The following is a 14,680-nucleotide window of genomic DNA, read 5'->3' as shown; positions in this document are numbered from 1 at the left end:
ATGGCTCCCAGCCAGAGCTCAGGCTTTTGGTAAACACACGCATCTGTTCAGGCCTGACCTGTTTTCCTAATCTTCCTGGCCACAGAGAGGCCTAAAGCTGGCCTCTGGTTAAAGTTTGACCCTAGGATGACCTATGACCTCAGGCTGAGACCCCAGCCTTAGGTTAAGCCTTTTATTCCAGAGTGAGGCAATTGGAGCCCCACCCCCAGATTACAGGCTAGACCGGACTCCGGGCTGAACTCGGACCCCAGGTGAACTCCCCCTGCAAGTTGAGTCCCAACTTCAGCCTGAAATTCTGACATCCCCTCGTCCCCCACACCACACACTGAGGCTTAATCTCTGGTTTAGGCCGCCGATCTGGACTAGCCCTGACTCCAGATTGGACCTGACCCCTTACTGGGTTTCTAATGCTTCTGGTTAAGCCTCTGGCCTCAGTTTGAGACCCTATCCCCACCGTGGTGCTGACCTGGGTTGAACCCCAATTCCAATTTGTGTCTCTGAGCAGAGGTGAACTGAAAACTTTGCTAGGCTGAGCCCCCATTTCAGACGAGCCACTAAACTCACTGGGTTCAGTTGCCCAACTGCAATTAGACATTTTCTAGCTCAGAAGCCACCAGCAGGTGGGGCCAGGTCCCAGCAGAGACATCAGTCCCGGTGTGGGCTCTCAAAGCTCTCCTGGGCTCACCTGTATCTCTCTGTCCTGGGAGCCTGGGTGCTCTGTGTAAGGGGAAGGTATCCCCAAGGGCCCCCCTGCAAGACGCCCCGTCTTCTCTGTAGCTACAGAGAAAGCGCCAAAGGCCGGAGAGAATGGGGGTGGGAATCCCCGGTGCCTCCTCTTCTCTTTCATCCCCGCACCTCAAAGGGATTTACAAGGTGTGAACAGACTTTTATGGGAGAGGTGACAGATGTCTGGGGGAGGGGCGGAGTCGGAATCTCAGGGGCGGTACTGAGAATTAAACCAGATTAAACTTTCATGGATGGGACTGGAAAATGGGCAGATGCAGGAGCTAACTGGAAGGCAGCTGGGGAAGGGCCTGGGCCTGGGCCTGGCGCCCCAAGGACAGCCCGTCCTCAGTTTCCCAGCGGAGACTGGGGGAGGGAAGACAGGATGCGGTGCGGGAGCTAATGGACCCGGCCTTGGCGGAGGCGCGTCCTGGGTTGGATCGAAGCCCTCTCATCCGCCCTGTGGCCGGAGGGACCAGACCATTAGTGGGACGAACCTAGACGCCTGGAGCCGGGCCGGCTCGCAAGAACGGGGTGACCTCAGGTTGCCCCTGCAACGGGGTTGAGGAAGGACTTCTTGAGTTTGGGGTTTTAGTATCTTGGCCCTTTAAGGAATAATTGCGGGGAAAGGGGAAAAGGAGATAGAAAGAACCGTTTGGAGTGGGGAAGGAAGATGAGAGGACGAGAGGGACCCCGAGGATTTGGAAAAATGGGTGGGGGTTCTTTAAGGGGTACAGCGGCGTCGAGTGGCAACGTTTCTTTAAAAGGGGGCGGAGCGTCCGTTGGGCCCCGCCCCCGAGGCGCAGGACTAGGGCTCCGCGCGGGTGGGGGCGTGGCATAGCGTGCGGGGGGCGTGGAAGAGTCTGGGGTGGGCCGGGCCGGGCGGGGTGGGGCGGGGCCAGGCGCACCGCCCTCGGCTGAGTCTCCCCGGGGAGGGCGGAGGGCGGCGGGCGGCGGGGACCGGGTGCGGTGGTGGCTGCGGCGGCGGCGGCGGGAGCAGCATGGATTGGGGCACTGAGCTGTGGGTAAGTCCAATCGGCCCGCCTCTAAGTTCCCCTTTGCTGGGGTCCAGGTACCCCCCTTTTGTCCCCAATGTATCTTAGAGGGGGCTCCGCGCCTTTCCCTTCCACCAACCCCTGGGTCCCCGCCCTCCACCCTCCGCCCTCTCCCGGAGTGTATCTGGGAGTCTCAGCACGCTCAGGGGCGAAGGGCAACTTTGCCGAACCGGCATGGGGAAACTGAGGCACAGAGTTGCGAGTGAGGCGGGCAGAGGAATCCTGGGGCCCGGCCGGGGCGGCTGGGAGAGGTCACCTATTTTGGGCGCCCTGGCCGGGCAGGCGGCTTATCTTACGGCCCCTGGGTCCCTGCCCGTCGTCCGCCTGTCCGGCTGGGAGGGGGGAGGGGACCCTCTGGTCACCCTCATCCCCACCCACGTGGGACCTAGAAGGCCTGACCGCCCTTTCCCTCGCCTTTCATCAACACCTAGGGGCTGGGGACACTCATGGAGGGGAAGGGGGATGCTAAGCTCGGCATAATCCCCCTCCCTGGCTTCCCCAGGCCCAGGGCGGGATCGCCCCCTGGTCGCCTATAACCTCAGCCCTGGAAGCCCCAGAAATTTCCCCCTATCCTAGCCGGACCTCTGACCCCTCCCCTTCCTGGGGGTGGTGGAATCCCTGAGTTCTCAGTGCAGCGAGGGTAACCAGACCGCCACTCCCTCCTCCAACTCTGCGATTTCTTTTGGATGTGTAGTGGGGTCAGTGGGGGAAATTGAGTCACCCATTGGGGGATCCCGGGAAGCAAGGAGATTCAGGGAACCTGGTGCCTGCCCCCTGGCCACTCAGGGGCCCCCAATCTGCGAGGAACCCTGCCCCTCTGGCCTTGACTCACGCCGGGCCGGCCGGATTTTCCGGAATCCGGGGGGATTAGGGGAGCCCGAGCTGGGGGAGTGGCCCTGTCCCCTTCCACGCCCCTCTTGGCGGTCCTATGTCGGAGACCCCTATCTCCCGGCCGGGGTGGCTGGGGCCTGGGCGCTGTTCTCCGGCCCTTCCCGGGAAGGAGAGGGGGTTCCCGCCAGTTTCCTGCCTCCCCCCGCGCCAGGCCGGGGCGGCGCTGGGAAGCCACTCCTAGGAGGGCAGAGACTTGGAGCTCCCTGGGAGTCTGGTCGGCGGGTTGTGGGGTCCCAAGATCGTGACCCCGGCTCCTCTCTCCTCCTCCCCCACCATGTCCCCTGTCAGGATCAGTTCGAGGTGCTCGAGCGTCACACGCAGTGGGGGCTGGACCTGTTGGACAGATACGTAAAGTTCGTGAAAGAACGCACCGAAGTGGAACAGGCTTACGCCAAACAACTGCGGTGAGACCCTGGGGTGGACGCTACGGAGGACGCGCCTGGGGCGAGGGGGAGCGGAGGGAGGACTGCGGGCTCAGCCCTCCTACCTCTGTCTCCCCTTAGGAGCCTGGTGAAAAAATATCTGCCCAAGAGACCTGCCAAGGATGATCCCGAGTCCAAGTAAGGTTGGAGAGGGGCTGCAGGGCTAGATTTGTGGGGAAGGGCCGTGCGTGGGTCTCACTTCCCCTCCCTCAGCTGGGGACACCCCACGCCGCCCCTCTCACTTCCCCCTCTAGAGGTGAGAGCAAGGATGCAAGACGCGGGATTATCTGGGTTGGAATCCTGAGTCCACTACTGTGTAGATGAATTGCCTTGGGCTTGTGATTCAGGTTTTCTGCCACTCTTTTTCTTAACTGTTAAATACAAAGGCCCCAGCAGTTACAAAACCAGTAAGTTTGGGCAGATGACTTAAAGTTTTGCGCCTCTGTTTTTCTCATCTGTGAAATGGGATGATGACGATTCCTCCAGGTTTGTAGGTCTTGCATGAACACGAGCTGAGTTAATGTGTTAAAACGGTGTGCAGTCCATATTAAATGCTGTAAGGAGCATTTGACTTTACTTTGAGTCCCCAATTCCAACATCCAAAAAGCCCTGGAAATCAAGTTGCTTTGGTCACTTGTTTGGCGGCAGTCTCTGACCTGAACTTTTTGTTAGTTGTAGTTTTCTTTTCCTTTCTTTTTTTTTAAGACAGAGTCTCACTCTGTCACCCAGGCTGGAGTGCAGTGGCGCCATCTCAGCTCACTGAAACTTCCGCCTCCCAGGTTCAAGTGATTCTCCTGCCTCAGCCTCCCTAGTAGCTGGGATTACAGTCACCTGCCACCATGCCCAGCTAATTTTAATATTTTCAGTAGAGACAGGGTTTCACCATGTTAGCCAGGCTGGTAATTGTAGTTTTGACTTTTATCCCACTTAGTATGAATGTTAACACCTCTCATTGTAAAAAAAAAAAAAAAAAAAGTGCTGAGCGCGGTATCCCAGCACCTTGGGAGGCCTAGGCGGGTGGATCACTTGAGGTCAGGAGTTCGAGACCAGCCTGGCCATTTGGTGAAACCTTGTCTCTTCTAAAAATACAAACATTGGCCAGGTGTTGTGGTGGGTGCCTATAATCCCAGCTACTCGGGAGGCTAAGGCATGAGAATCCCTTGAACCCGGGAGGCAGAGGTTGCAGTGAGCCGAGATCGCACCACTGCACTCCAGCGTGGGCAACAGAGTGAGACTGTCTCAAAAAAAAAAAAAATAGATATGGTGTTTGATTATAAAATGATGTCCCCAACCCCACTGAAATGATGCATAAAAGATGGTATAAGCCTTGTACACCATCTTTATTTTATTTATTTATTTCTTTTGAGACAGAGTCTCGCTCTGTCACCTAGGCTGGAGTGCAGTGGCACAATCTCAGCTCGCTGCAACCTCCGCCTCTCAGGTTCAAGCAGTTCTCCTGCCTCAGCCTCCTGAGTAGCTGGGACTAAGGCACATGCCACCATACCCGGCTAATTTTTTGTAGTTTTAGTAGAGACAGGGTTTCACCGTGTTAGCCAGGATGGTCTTGATCTCTTGACCTCAGTATACCATCTTTAAAAACTGGAAAATGGCCGGGCGCGGTGGCTCAAGCCTGTAATCCCAGCACTTTGGGAGGCCGAGACGGGCGGATCACGAGGTCAGGAGATCGAGACCATCCTGGCTAATACGGTGAAACCCTGTCTCTACTTAAAAATACAAAAAACTAGCCGGGCGACGAGGCGGGCGCCTGTAGTCCCAGCTACTCGGGAGGCTGAGGCAGGAGAATGGCGTAAACCCAGGAGGCGGAGCTTGCAGTGAGCTGAGATCCGGCCACTGCACTCCAGCCTGGGTGGCAGAGCAAGACTCCGTCTCAAAAAAAAAAAAAAAAAAAAAAAAAAAAACTGGAAAATTCTGTGTTCCAAAATACATTCGAGGTCCAGTGCAGTGGCTCACACCTGTACTCCCAGCACTTTGGGAGGGCGAGGCGGGAAGAGGTGGAGTTCGGGGGGATTGGAGTTTGAGACCTCATCTCAAAAAAAAAAAAAAAAATAGCCAGGTATGGTGGCGTGTGCCTGTGGTCGCAGCTATTTGGGAGCCTGAGGTGGGAGGATCACTTGAGCCCAGGAGTTTGAGGCTGCAGTGAGACGTGATCATGCCACTGCACTGCAGCCTGGGTGACAGCAAGACCCTGTCTCAAAAAAAAAAAAAAAAAGATACATTCTATAAGGTTGGGGTTAAGGGACATGGGGACATGGACCACAACTTGTCATTGCTTCAAGGATTAAATTCTTGGGGCTTAACCCTTTTCCACCTGGAGGTGCGTCCTGGGGCATCAGCCTATTTGGGGGGCCTGACTCCCTGTTCCCCGATTCTCATCCTACCCCAGATTCAGCCAGCAACAGTCCTTCGTACAGATTCTCCAGGAGGTGAATGACTTTGCAGGCCAGCGGGAGTTGGTGGCCGAGAACCTCAGTGTCCGTGTGTGTCTTGAGCTGACCAAGTACTCACAAGAGATGAAACAGGAGAGGAAGATGGTGAGGACCCCCCTGCCCATTCAGGTTTTGCAAAGGGCTCCTGCTGGAACCCTGGCTAGCCTTATCGCTCTTCTTTCTGTAGCACTTCCAAGAAGGGCGGCGGGCCCAGCAGCAGCTGGAAAACGGCTTCAAACAGCTGGAGAATGTGAGTTTGCCGAGGTGGCAGTGACTGTGGCCCGGAGGCACGGAGTCAGGGTTACAGATCCCGGAGTCAGGGACCTGCCCTCTTTGTCAGACCTGGACCTTCCCTGCCCCATAGGCTTCCAATACGCCCTTGTCCCCTACTTACTGGTTGACATCCCAACAACCCCTGAAACCTTGGTTTCCCACCCTGCTGTCTTTGGGAGGGTGGCTCCCTCACTCTGGTTCTGTCCCCTACACAGAGTAAGCGTAAATTTGAGCGGGACTGCCGGGAGGCAGAGAAGGCAGCCCAGACTGCTGAACGGCTAGACCAGGATATCAACGCCACCAAGGCTGACGTGGAGAAGGTGTGTGGGGGGGTGGCGGGGTCTGGGACAAGCTTAGGGGGTCCGGGTCGGACATGACCAGAACCTGGCAGTACCTTCCACCTCCTCATTCCTCAGGCCAAGCAGCAAGCCCACCTTCGGAGTCATATGGCCGAAGAAAGCAAAAACGAATATGCAGCTCAACTGCAGCGCTTCAACCGAGACCAAGCCCACTTCTATTTTTCACAGATGCCCCAGATATTCGATGTGAGTGCTCCCGGTTCTCAGACCTACCTTCCCGAAAGCCCCCAAATGTTAGCCAACTCCTACACATTCGTCAAAACCCCAGCTGCAATGTCCCAGTCCCTAGATTGAAAGGGAATCAGAAACCTATCATAACAGTGAGCTGTGCTTTCAGTCAGCTGTTCTTCCTGCTGGGCATGCTTTTTACTTGTTTGTTTATTTACTTCTATAGAGAGATGGGGCCTGGCTCTGTCACCCAGGCAGTGCAGTGGCACAATCACAGCTCACTGCAGCCTGGAACCCCTGGGCTCAAGCAAGGTTTCTTTCCTTTTGAAATTCCTACTTATGATTTTAAGCTCCACCTCTAACAACCTCTCTGAAAGGTCTCGAATTTCCCCTCTCCTGTTTTCAATCTAGCACTCCATTCTCTGTCCCATCCCTGGCCCTGGGAGTATCAGGGCTCGTTCTGCTTTTTCTTCAAATCCCTGCTCCCTTGTCTCCTCCTTTGAGAAGCCTTTGCTGACCCCCTAGGCAGGCGTCCCCCTCTGAGATCCCCCTGGCACTGTGTCTCTCCCCAACCACACTGGGCTGGAGCCTCTCTTCCTGAGTCCGTCTTCCCCTCCAGACTGGCTTGGGGCTGGGGCCAGCGTGGAGTGCGATCATATTTGCAGAGTGAATCACTGTGCTTCTAGTCCCTCCGTTAGCGCCCCTGAGCCACCCTTGTCCCCATCCCTACAGAAGCTCCAAGACATGGATGAACGCAGGGCCACCCGCCTGGGTGCCGGGTATGGGCTCCTGTCGGAGGCCGAGCTGGAGGTGGTGCCCATCATCGCCAAGTGCTTGGAGGGCATGAAGGTGGCTGCAAATGCTGTGGATCCCAAGAACGTGGGTGCCTGGTCTGGGCCCAGTGGGCCATGGGAAGGGCAGAGGGAAGTCCCCATATGCTAGTCACTTGACTACTCATCCACTGTCCCCCTCCCCCAGGACTCCCAAGTCCTTATAGAGCTGCACAAGTCAGGTTTTGCCCGCCCGGGCGACGTGGAATTCGAGGACTTCAGCCAGCCCATGAACCGTGCACCCTCGGACAGCAGTCTGGGCACCCCCTCGGAAGGACGTCCTGAGCTCCGAGGCCCAGGCCGCATCCGCACCAAGCGCTGGCCCTTTGGCAAGAAGAACAAGGTGGGGGCCGGGACCCTTGGGATGGTGGGGGAGAAGGACAGTGAGGTGGGGACAGTGGGGCCCCTATTGAGTCAGCCCCAGCTGCTGAACGCCGAGTCCCGGGCAGGAATTTTCCTCTTGGCTGCCAGCCCGGGCTGGAGGGAAGGAAGGCGGGCGGGCCGCTTGGCCTGGGAGTCCCCCGAGGCGAAGGCGGGGGCAGGGTGGGGAGGTCTGTGGCGTTTGTCTGCTGCTTCTTGGGATGCTGGGAGAAAACCTGCTGGTGGAATTCAGGGCTGGCCTGAGGGCTGGTGACACCATCCCTGGGGACTCCCCGAGTTTCTCTCTCCATCCTGCTGATGGGACTCCGGGAGCCACCCTGCACGTCCTGTTTTCTTGGGTTTTTGGATTTTAATATACCTTAGCACCCTTGGTTTATACCTTTGATTTATACTCTGGGTCCCTCTTGACTTACACTCTCATACCTCTCCTTGACTTACACCTGTGATCCCCGAGCTTAAACCTCTGACGCCCCTAACCCCTCTCATTTTCCTGCCTTCCACTCCCTCTCAGCTTGTGGTTTTATTTTTGTTTATTTATCTTTTGTGTCCTCTGTGGCCTCACACCTGTCTGAGACCTGGATTCCTGCATGCGTCTTCTAGAGTATCAGCCCAGAAAGCTAAGTGGACAGAGAGACATGGGCCTCCCTGCCTCCTGGACCCATGCTTGCTCCCGGACATAACAGTCCAGAGACCTAGGAGATACCGGGGGTGTGAGAGTTCTGGCTTTCGGGCTTACAGTTCAACATCCTCCCCGCCACTTTCCAGATTTTTTTGTGTCGCTCCTGCATGCATTTTCTCTGTGTGATTGTGTTATCTTGAGTTGTGGTTTTCTTACCGTTTTTTTCTTTTCTCCATTTTGTTTTTCCTTTTTTCTTTTCGCGTCCATCCGTCCATCCATGCATCCATCCCTCTGTTCATTCGTCCTCATTCTCTACATCCTCCTACACCCCCCCCACCCCTTCAACCTATCCCCCTCCCCGGCCCCCGCCGGTAGCCTCGCCCCCCACCCCTCTCCCCCCTGGGGGGTCCCGTACCCTCGGCATTGCCTAACGGACCCCCGTCCCCCCGCTCCGGCCGTGACCCCTTGGCCATACTGAGCGAGATCAGTAAGTCGGTCAAACCGAGGCTAGCATCCTTCCGCAGCCTTCGAGGCAGCCGTGGGGTAAGTGAGGCCTCGGGGCAGGAGAAGGTGGTGGCCCTAGCCTGCCCAGCGGCGGGTGGCGGGACCCTGGGCTCGCTTCCTGCCGCTGGCTGGGCCCCTCTTCCCTGGTTGCCCAACCCAGACCCGCTTTGCTCTGTGCATGGCCTCGCTACCAAGAACCATGGCTGGGGAAGGAAGTGAAATATCTCAGAAGGGTGCAGAGTCCGGCAGCCTAGACTCCTTGATCCCAAATTCAGCCCTCTACCCACCTTGCAGACAGTGGTGACCGAGGATTTTAGCCATTTGCCCCCAGAGCAGCAGCGAAAGCGGCTTCAACAGCAGTTAGAAGAACGCAGTCGTGAACTTCAGAAGGAGGTTGACCAGAGGTAAGGTGGTGGGGTGGGGAAGGGCAGGCAAGGAACATGATAAAATAGTAGATGATTTCCATTTATTTATTTATTTATTTTTATTTATTTTATTCTATTTTATTTTGTGACAGGGTCTTACCCTGTTACCCAGGCTGGAGTGCAGTGCCATGATCTCAGCACACTGCAGTCTCCATATCCCAGGTTCAAGCAATTCTTGTGTCTCAGCCTGCTGAGTAGCTAGGACCACAGGCATGCACCACCACGCCTAGCTAATTTTTATATTTTTAGTAGAGGTGGGGGTTTCCCCATATTGGCCAGGCTGGTCTTGAACTCCTGGCCTCAGTTGATCTGCCTGCCTCGGCCTCCCATAGTGCTGGGATTATAGGCATGAGCCACTGCCCTGGTCTGTAAATGAATGACATTTAAGTGGTACTCAAAGATCTCCCCAACAATCCCAAGGCCCCGACAGTTTTACAGGTGATTCCTACCACACTTATGAGAGACAGTTACTTCTTGGCCAGATGCAGTGGCTCACGACTGCAATCCCAGCATTTTGGGAGGTTGAGGCAGGAAGATCACCGGAGCCTAGGAGTTTGAGACCTGCCTGGGTAACAGAGTGAGACCCCATTTCTAGCAAAAATAAAAAAGTTAGCTGGATGTGGTGGTTTGTGTCTATAGTCCCAGCCACTTAGGAGTCTGAGGTGGGAGGATGGCTTAAGCCTGGGAAATTGAGACTGTAGTGAGCTGTGATTGCACCACTTGCACCTCAGCCTGGGTGTCAGAGTGAGACCCTGTCTCAAAAAGAAAAAAAGAAACAGTTACTTCTTATCTTATACAAGTCATTCCAGCAAACAGAAAAAGAGTGAAAGCTGTCAGCCTCTTTAGGCTGACGAATCCTGATTCCCAAATCAATGGCCAAGAATTCAAGAAGATAAAATCGAGGGCTCATTTTACCTTATTTATGATAATAGATGCAAAATCCTAGCCAAGCAAATCCAGTGTTTACAAAATAATACATCACTTTAGGAGGCCAAGGTGGGTGGATCACGTGAGGTCAGGAGTTTGAGACCAGCCTGACCAACATGGTAAAACCCTGTCTCTACTAAAAATACAAAAACTAGATCGAGACCATCCTGGCCAATATGGTGAAACCCCGTCTCTACTAAAAATACAAAAATTAGCCGGGCGTGGTGGCGAACACCTGTAGTCCCAGCTACTCGGGAGGCTGAGGCAGGAGAATGTTGTGAACCTGGGAGGCAGAGCTTGCAGTGAGCCGAGATTGCGCCACTGCACTCCAGCCTGGGCAACAGAGCGAGACTCCGTCTCAAAAAACCAACCAAACAAACAGAATACAAAAACTATCTGGGCATTGTGGCACGTGCCTGTAATTCCAGCTACTTGGGAGGCTGAGGTGGAGAATTTCTTGAACCTGGGAGGTGGAGGTTGCAGTGACTTAAGATTGCGCCACTGTACTCCAGCCTGGGCGATACAGCGAGTCTCCACCTCAAATAATAATAGTAATAATACATTAGCCGAGCATGGTGGCTCATGCCTATAAGCCCAGCATTTTGGGAGGCTGGGTAGAAGGATCGCTTGAGCTTAGGAGTTCAAGGCCAGCCTGGGCAACACAGTAAAACCCCATCTCTTAAAAAAAAGAAGAAGAAAAACCTAAATAAATTTTTTTTAAAACTAAAAAAAAAAAAAAAGAAAAAGAAAAAAGCTACCATTCGTTGAGTTTTATCACAATAATGCAAAGATGGTTCAATATCAAAAAATGTATCCATCTAGCTCACCACATTAATTGGCTAAAAGAAAAAAAAAGCAGCATATGGTTATCTAACGGCTCAAACACTTAAAATATTAACAATAAAAAAATCTGCCAGATTAAAAAAAAGAATCTTTACTCACTCTTTCCAAGCAACAAAATCCTCTTCCCAGTCCTGTTACATAATAGGAATGACGTTTGCCACTTGCAAACAGGCAGCCAAATTATATTTTGCCATTTGCATGTAACCTCTTAGACAGAATGGCTTTTATTGGTGTAAAGTTCCATTCAGAACTCTCTAGTTCCTGGGTTTCTCTGGTGGAGGGATTAAGGGTGCGTGTTCTAGAGTCACGACAAACTGAACTTGATTTCCAGCTTCATCTCTGAGGTGTTGGGTAGCTTGTTTCATCTTTTAATTCCTCAGTTTCTTCATCTGTAAAGTGGGTCAGGTATTAGAACCGGCATGAAGTTGGCCAGGTGCAGTGGCTTACACGTGTAATCCAAGCACTTTGAGAGGCCAAGGCAGGCAGATGGCTTGAGACCAGGAGTTTGAGACCAGCTTGGCCAACGTATGGAAATCCTGTCTCTACTAAAAATATAAAAATTGGCCAGGCATGGTGGCGTGCGCCTGTAGTCCCAGCTACTCTGGAGGCCGAGGCACAAGAGTCCCGGGAGGCGCAGTTTGCAGTGAGCCGAGATTGCGCCACTGCACTCCATCCTGGGCGACAGAGTGAGACTGTGTCTCAGAAAAAGATAAAAAATAACTGGAAGGAAGTTGAGCTCAGATCTGGTCTTTTCCAAAGGTCTATTATAGTTGTGAGTACCTGTATGTACAGACATAGAGGAGGCAGGGATGAGAAACTAATGATAATGATGATAACAGTATTTATTAGTCACTTACTGTATTCTAGGCACTATTCTAAACAGTGTACATGGATTTATTCGAATTTTCAAGTTTTCCTGAGAGATTGCATGCAGACTTAAGATCCTGTCTTGTTTAGTGTTATATTTATTTATTTTTTCCCCACCCCCTCCTTCCCCTCATTTTTTTTAATTGTTTAAAAATTGTTTTAATTTTTTACTAGAGACAGGTCTCACACTATTGCCCAGGCTGGTCTTGAACTCCTGGCCTCAAGTGATCCTTCCACTTCAGCCTCCCAAAATAATGCTGGAATTACAGATGTGAGCCACCGCGGCCAGCCCAGTGTTATATTTCTGATGCTTAGAATAGTACCTGTATGCAGTAGGTACTCAATATGTTTATCAGTAATAGTGAGGACTTACTAGGTATCAGGCATTATATTAATCCTCACAATGACCCACATGAGATAGTTGGATCATTATCTCCATTTCCAAGATAAGCAAACAGCAGCAGGGGTTCAATGATTTAAGCCAAACTCACACAACTAGGAAATACTCAAACTGAGATTCGAACCCAGGCAGTCGGGTACTAGTATTTGCATCCTTAACCATTGTCCTGCCTTGCTATTTGCTCCTTGATGCAAAACCCCTGTATTTCGCTTGTTAAATCACATGGAGCCTGGTGACTCATGCCTCTAATCTCAGCACTTTGGGAGGCTGAGGCAGGAGGATCCCTTGAACTCAGAAGTTTGAGACCAGCCTGGGCAACATATCCAGATGCCATCTCTACTAAAAATTTTTGAAAAAAATCAGGCGAGTATGGTGATGCAGGCCTGTAGTCCCAGTTACTCAGGAGACTGAGGCAGGAGTATCACTTGAGCCGGGGAGGTCAAGGTTGCAGTGAGCCATGATTGCACCACTGCACACCAGCCTGGGGAAGGAGTCAGAGCAAGACCCTGACTCAAACAAAACAAAACAGCAACAAGAAATCTCACACGGAACTATGTTTTCCTGTCTGCCTGTCTCCCTTGTCATAGGGAAGCCCTAAAGAAAATGAAGGATGTCTATGAGAAGACACCCCAGATGGGAGACCCCGCCAGCTTGGAGCCCCAGATCGCTGAAACCCTGAGCAACATCGAACGGCTGAAATTGGAAGTGCAGAAGTATGAGGTCAGAAAAGACCCTGGGGAGGGGCGGGAGCCAGCGTGCCTGGCTGAGTCACTGCCGGGTGGGGTGGGGGGGTTGGGGGGTCGGGGAGAGGGGAGGTGTTCGGAGCTGGGGGGGTCTCCAACTGTTTTCCATCACAGCGTTGGCTGTGCGTGGGTGATCTCAGGGAACCTCTGAGTCCAGAGTGAGCTGACCCCAGAGCTCTGCCCTGGAACGATTTTGCCGTCCCCTCCTCCCAGGCGTGGCTGGCAGAAGCTGAAAGTCGAGTCCTTAGCAACCGGGGAGACAGCCTGAGCCGGCACGCCCGGCCTCCCGACCCCCCTGCTAGCGCCCCACCAGACAGCAGCAGGAACAGCGGATCACAGGACACCAAGGAGAGGTGAGGGGTGACGCCACAGTGAGTCTGTTCCCAGGGTCCCAGGGGGGCTGTCTTTATCTGCCGAATTCTCCCCAAACAGCTCTGAAGAGCCTCCCTCGGAAGAGAGCCAGGATACCCCCATTTACACGGAGTTTGATGAGGATTTCGAGGAGGAACCCACATCGCCCATAGGTCACTGTGTGGCCATCTACCACTTTGAAGGTGAGAATGGCCAGAGTGGGCTTGGTGGGGGATGGGTGGCAGTGTCTCTGGCTAGGTTCAGTTTAAATTCGCCTAAAGCAGGGCTGGGCGGGTGGCTCAGGCTTGTAATCCCAGCACTTTGGGAAGCTGAGGCAGGCAGATCACTTGAGGTCAAGCATTCCAGACCAGCCTGGCGAACATGTTGAAACCCCATCTCAACTAAAAATACAAAAATTAGCCAGGTGCGGTGGCACACACCTGTGATCCCAACTATTTGGGAGGCTGAGGCAGGAGAATCCCTTGAACCCAGGAGGCGGAGGTTGCAGGGAGCTGAGATCGCGCCACTGCACTCCAGCCTGGGCGACAGAACGAGACTCAGTCTCAAAAATAAAAAATAGCGGCCGGGCGCGGTGGCTCAAGCCTGTAATCCCAGCACTTTGAGAGGCCGAGGCAGGCGGATCACGAGGTCAGGAGATTGAGACCATCCTGGCTAACATGGTGAAACCCCGTCTCTACTAAAAATACAAAAAACTAGCCGGGCGAGGTGGCGGGCGCCTGTAGTCCCAGCTACTCGGGAGGCTGAGGCAGGAGAGTGGTGTAAACCCAGGAGGCGGAGCTTGCAGTGAGCCGAGATCGCGCCACTGCACTCCAGCCTGGGCGGCAGAGCCAGACTCCGTCTCAAAAAAATAAATAAATAAAAATAAAAAATAAAAATAATACATTTGCCTAAAGCAGATCTGGGCCCACCCCCACCCCCATCACAGGGTCCAGCGAGGGCACCATCTCTATGGCCGAGGGTGAAGACCTCAGTCTGATGGAAGAAGACAAAGGGGACGGCTGGACCCGGGTCAGGCGGAAAGAGGGAGGCGAGGGCTATGTGCCCACCTCCTACCTGCGAGTCACACTCAATTGAACCCTGCCAGAGGCGGGAAGAAGGGGGCTGTCGGCTGCTGCTTCTGGGCCACGGGGGGCCCCAGGACCTATGCACTTTATTTCTGACCCCGTGGCTTCGGCTGAGACCTGTGTAACCTGCTGCCCCCTCCATCCCCAACCAAATCCCACCTGTCACTCCGGACGGACCCGCTGTGCCTTCTACCATCGTTCCACCATTGATGTAAATACTCATGTTTTACATCTTTTCTTCCTGCCGCTCGGCTCCGGCCATTTTGTTTTATACAAAAATGGAAAAAAAAAAAAAAAAAAGAAATTACATAAAGTTCCTGGAGTCGGTGCCTTATTAGAGGATTTAGATACTGGGACTGGAAGTATC

At 53.5% G+C, this 14,680-nt stretch overlaps 1 protein-coding gene across 2 annotated transcripts; it reads left to right on the top strand.

Moving 5' to 3' along the window:
• The first annotated feature begins 1,622 nt into the window (after positions 1-1,622).
• On the top strand, positions 1,623-14,629 carry TRIP10 (thyroid hormone receptor interactor 10). Of its 2 annotated transcripts, XM_033198558.1 has the most exons (15): positions 1,623-1,748; positions 2,958-3,073; positions 3,173-3,229; positions 5,496-5,643; positions 5,726-5,788; positions 6,027-6,131; positions 6,228-6,356; positions 7,071-7,217; positions 7,317-7,511; positions 8,544-8,711; positions 8,967-9,076; positions 12,722-12,854; positions 13,091-13,230; positions 13,310-13,431; positions 14,175-14,629. In XM_033198558.1, the coding sequence occupies exons 1-15, from the start codon at positions 1,725-1,727 to the stop codon at positions 14,321-14,323; spliced, it is 1,806 nt and encodes a 601-aa protein (XP_033054449.1). In that variant the 5' UTR covers positions 1,623-1,724; the 3' UTR covers positions 14,324-14,629. The 2 variants fall into 2 exon arrangements, with proteins under 2 accessions (XP_033054449.1, XP_033054450.1); XM_033198559.1 differs by lacking the exon at positions 8,544-8,711.
• Positions 14,630-14,680: the final 51 nt, after the last annotated feature.

This window comes from Trachypithecus francoisi, unplaced genomic scaffold (genome assembly GCF_009764315.1).
Source record: "Trachypithecus francoisi isolate TF-2019V2 unplaced genomic scaffold, Tfra_2.0 Lachesis_group5, whole genome shotgun sequence".
NCBI lineage: Eukaryota > Metazoa > Chordata > Mammalia > Primates > Cercopithecidae > Trachypithecus > Trachypithecus francoisi.
Note: the sequence above shows the minus strand (reverse complement) of the source record. Positions and strands in the feature narration are given on the sequence as shown.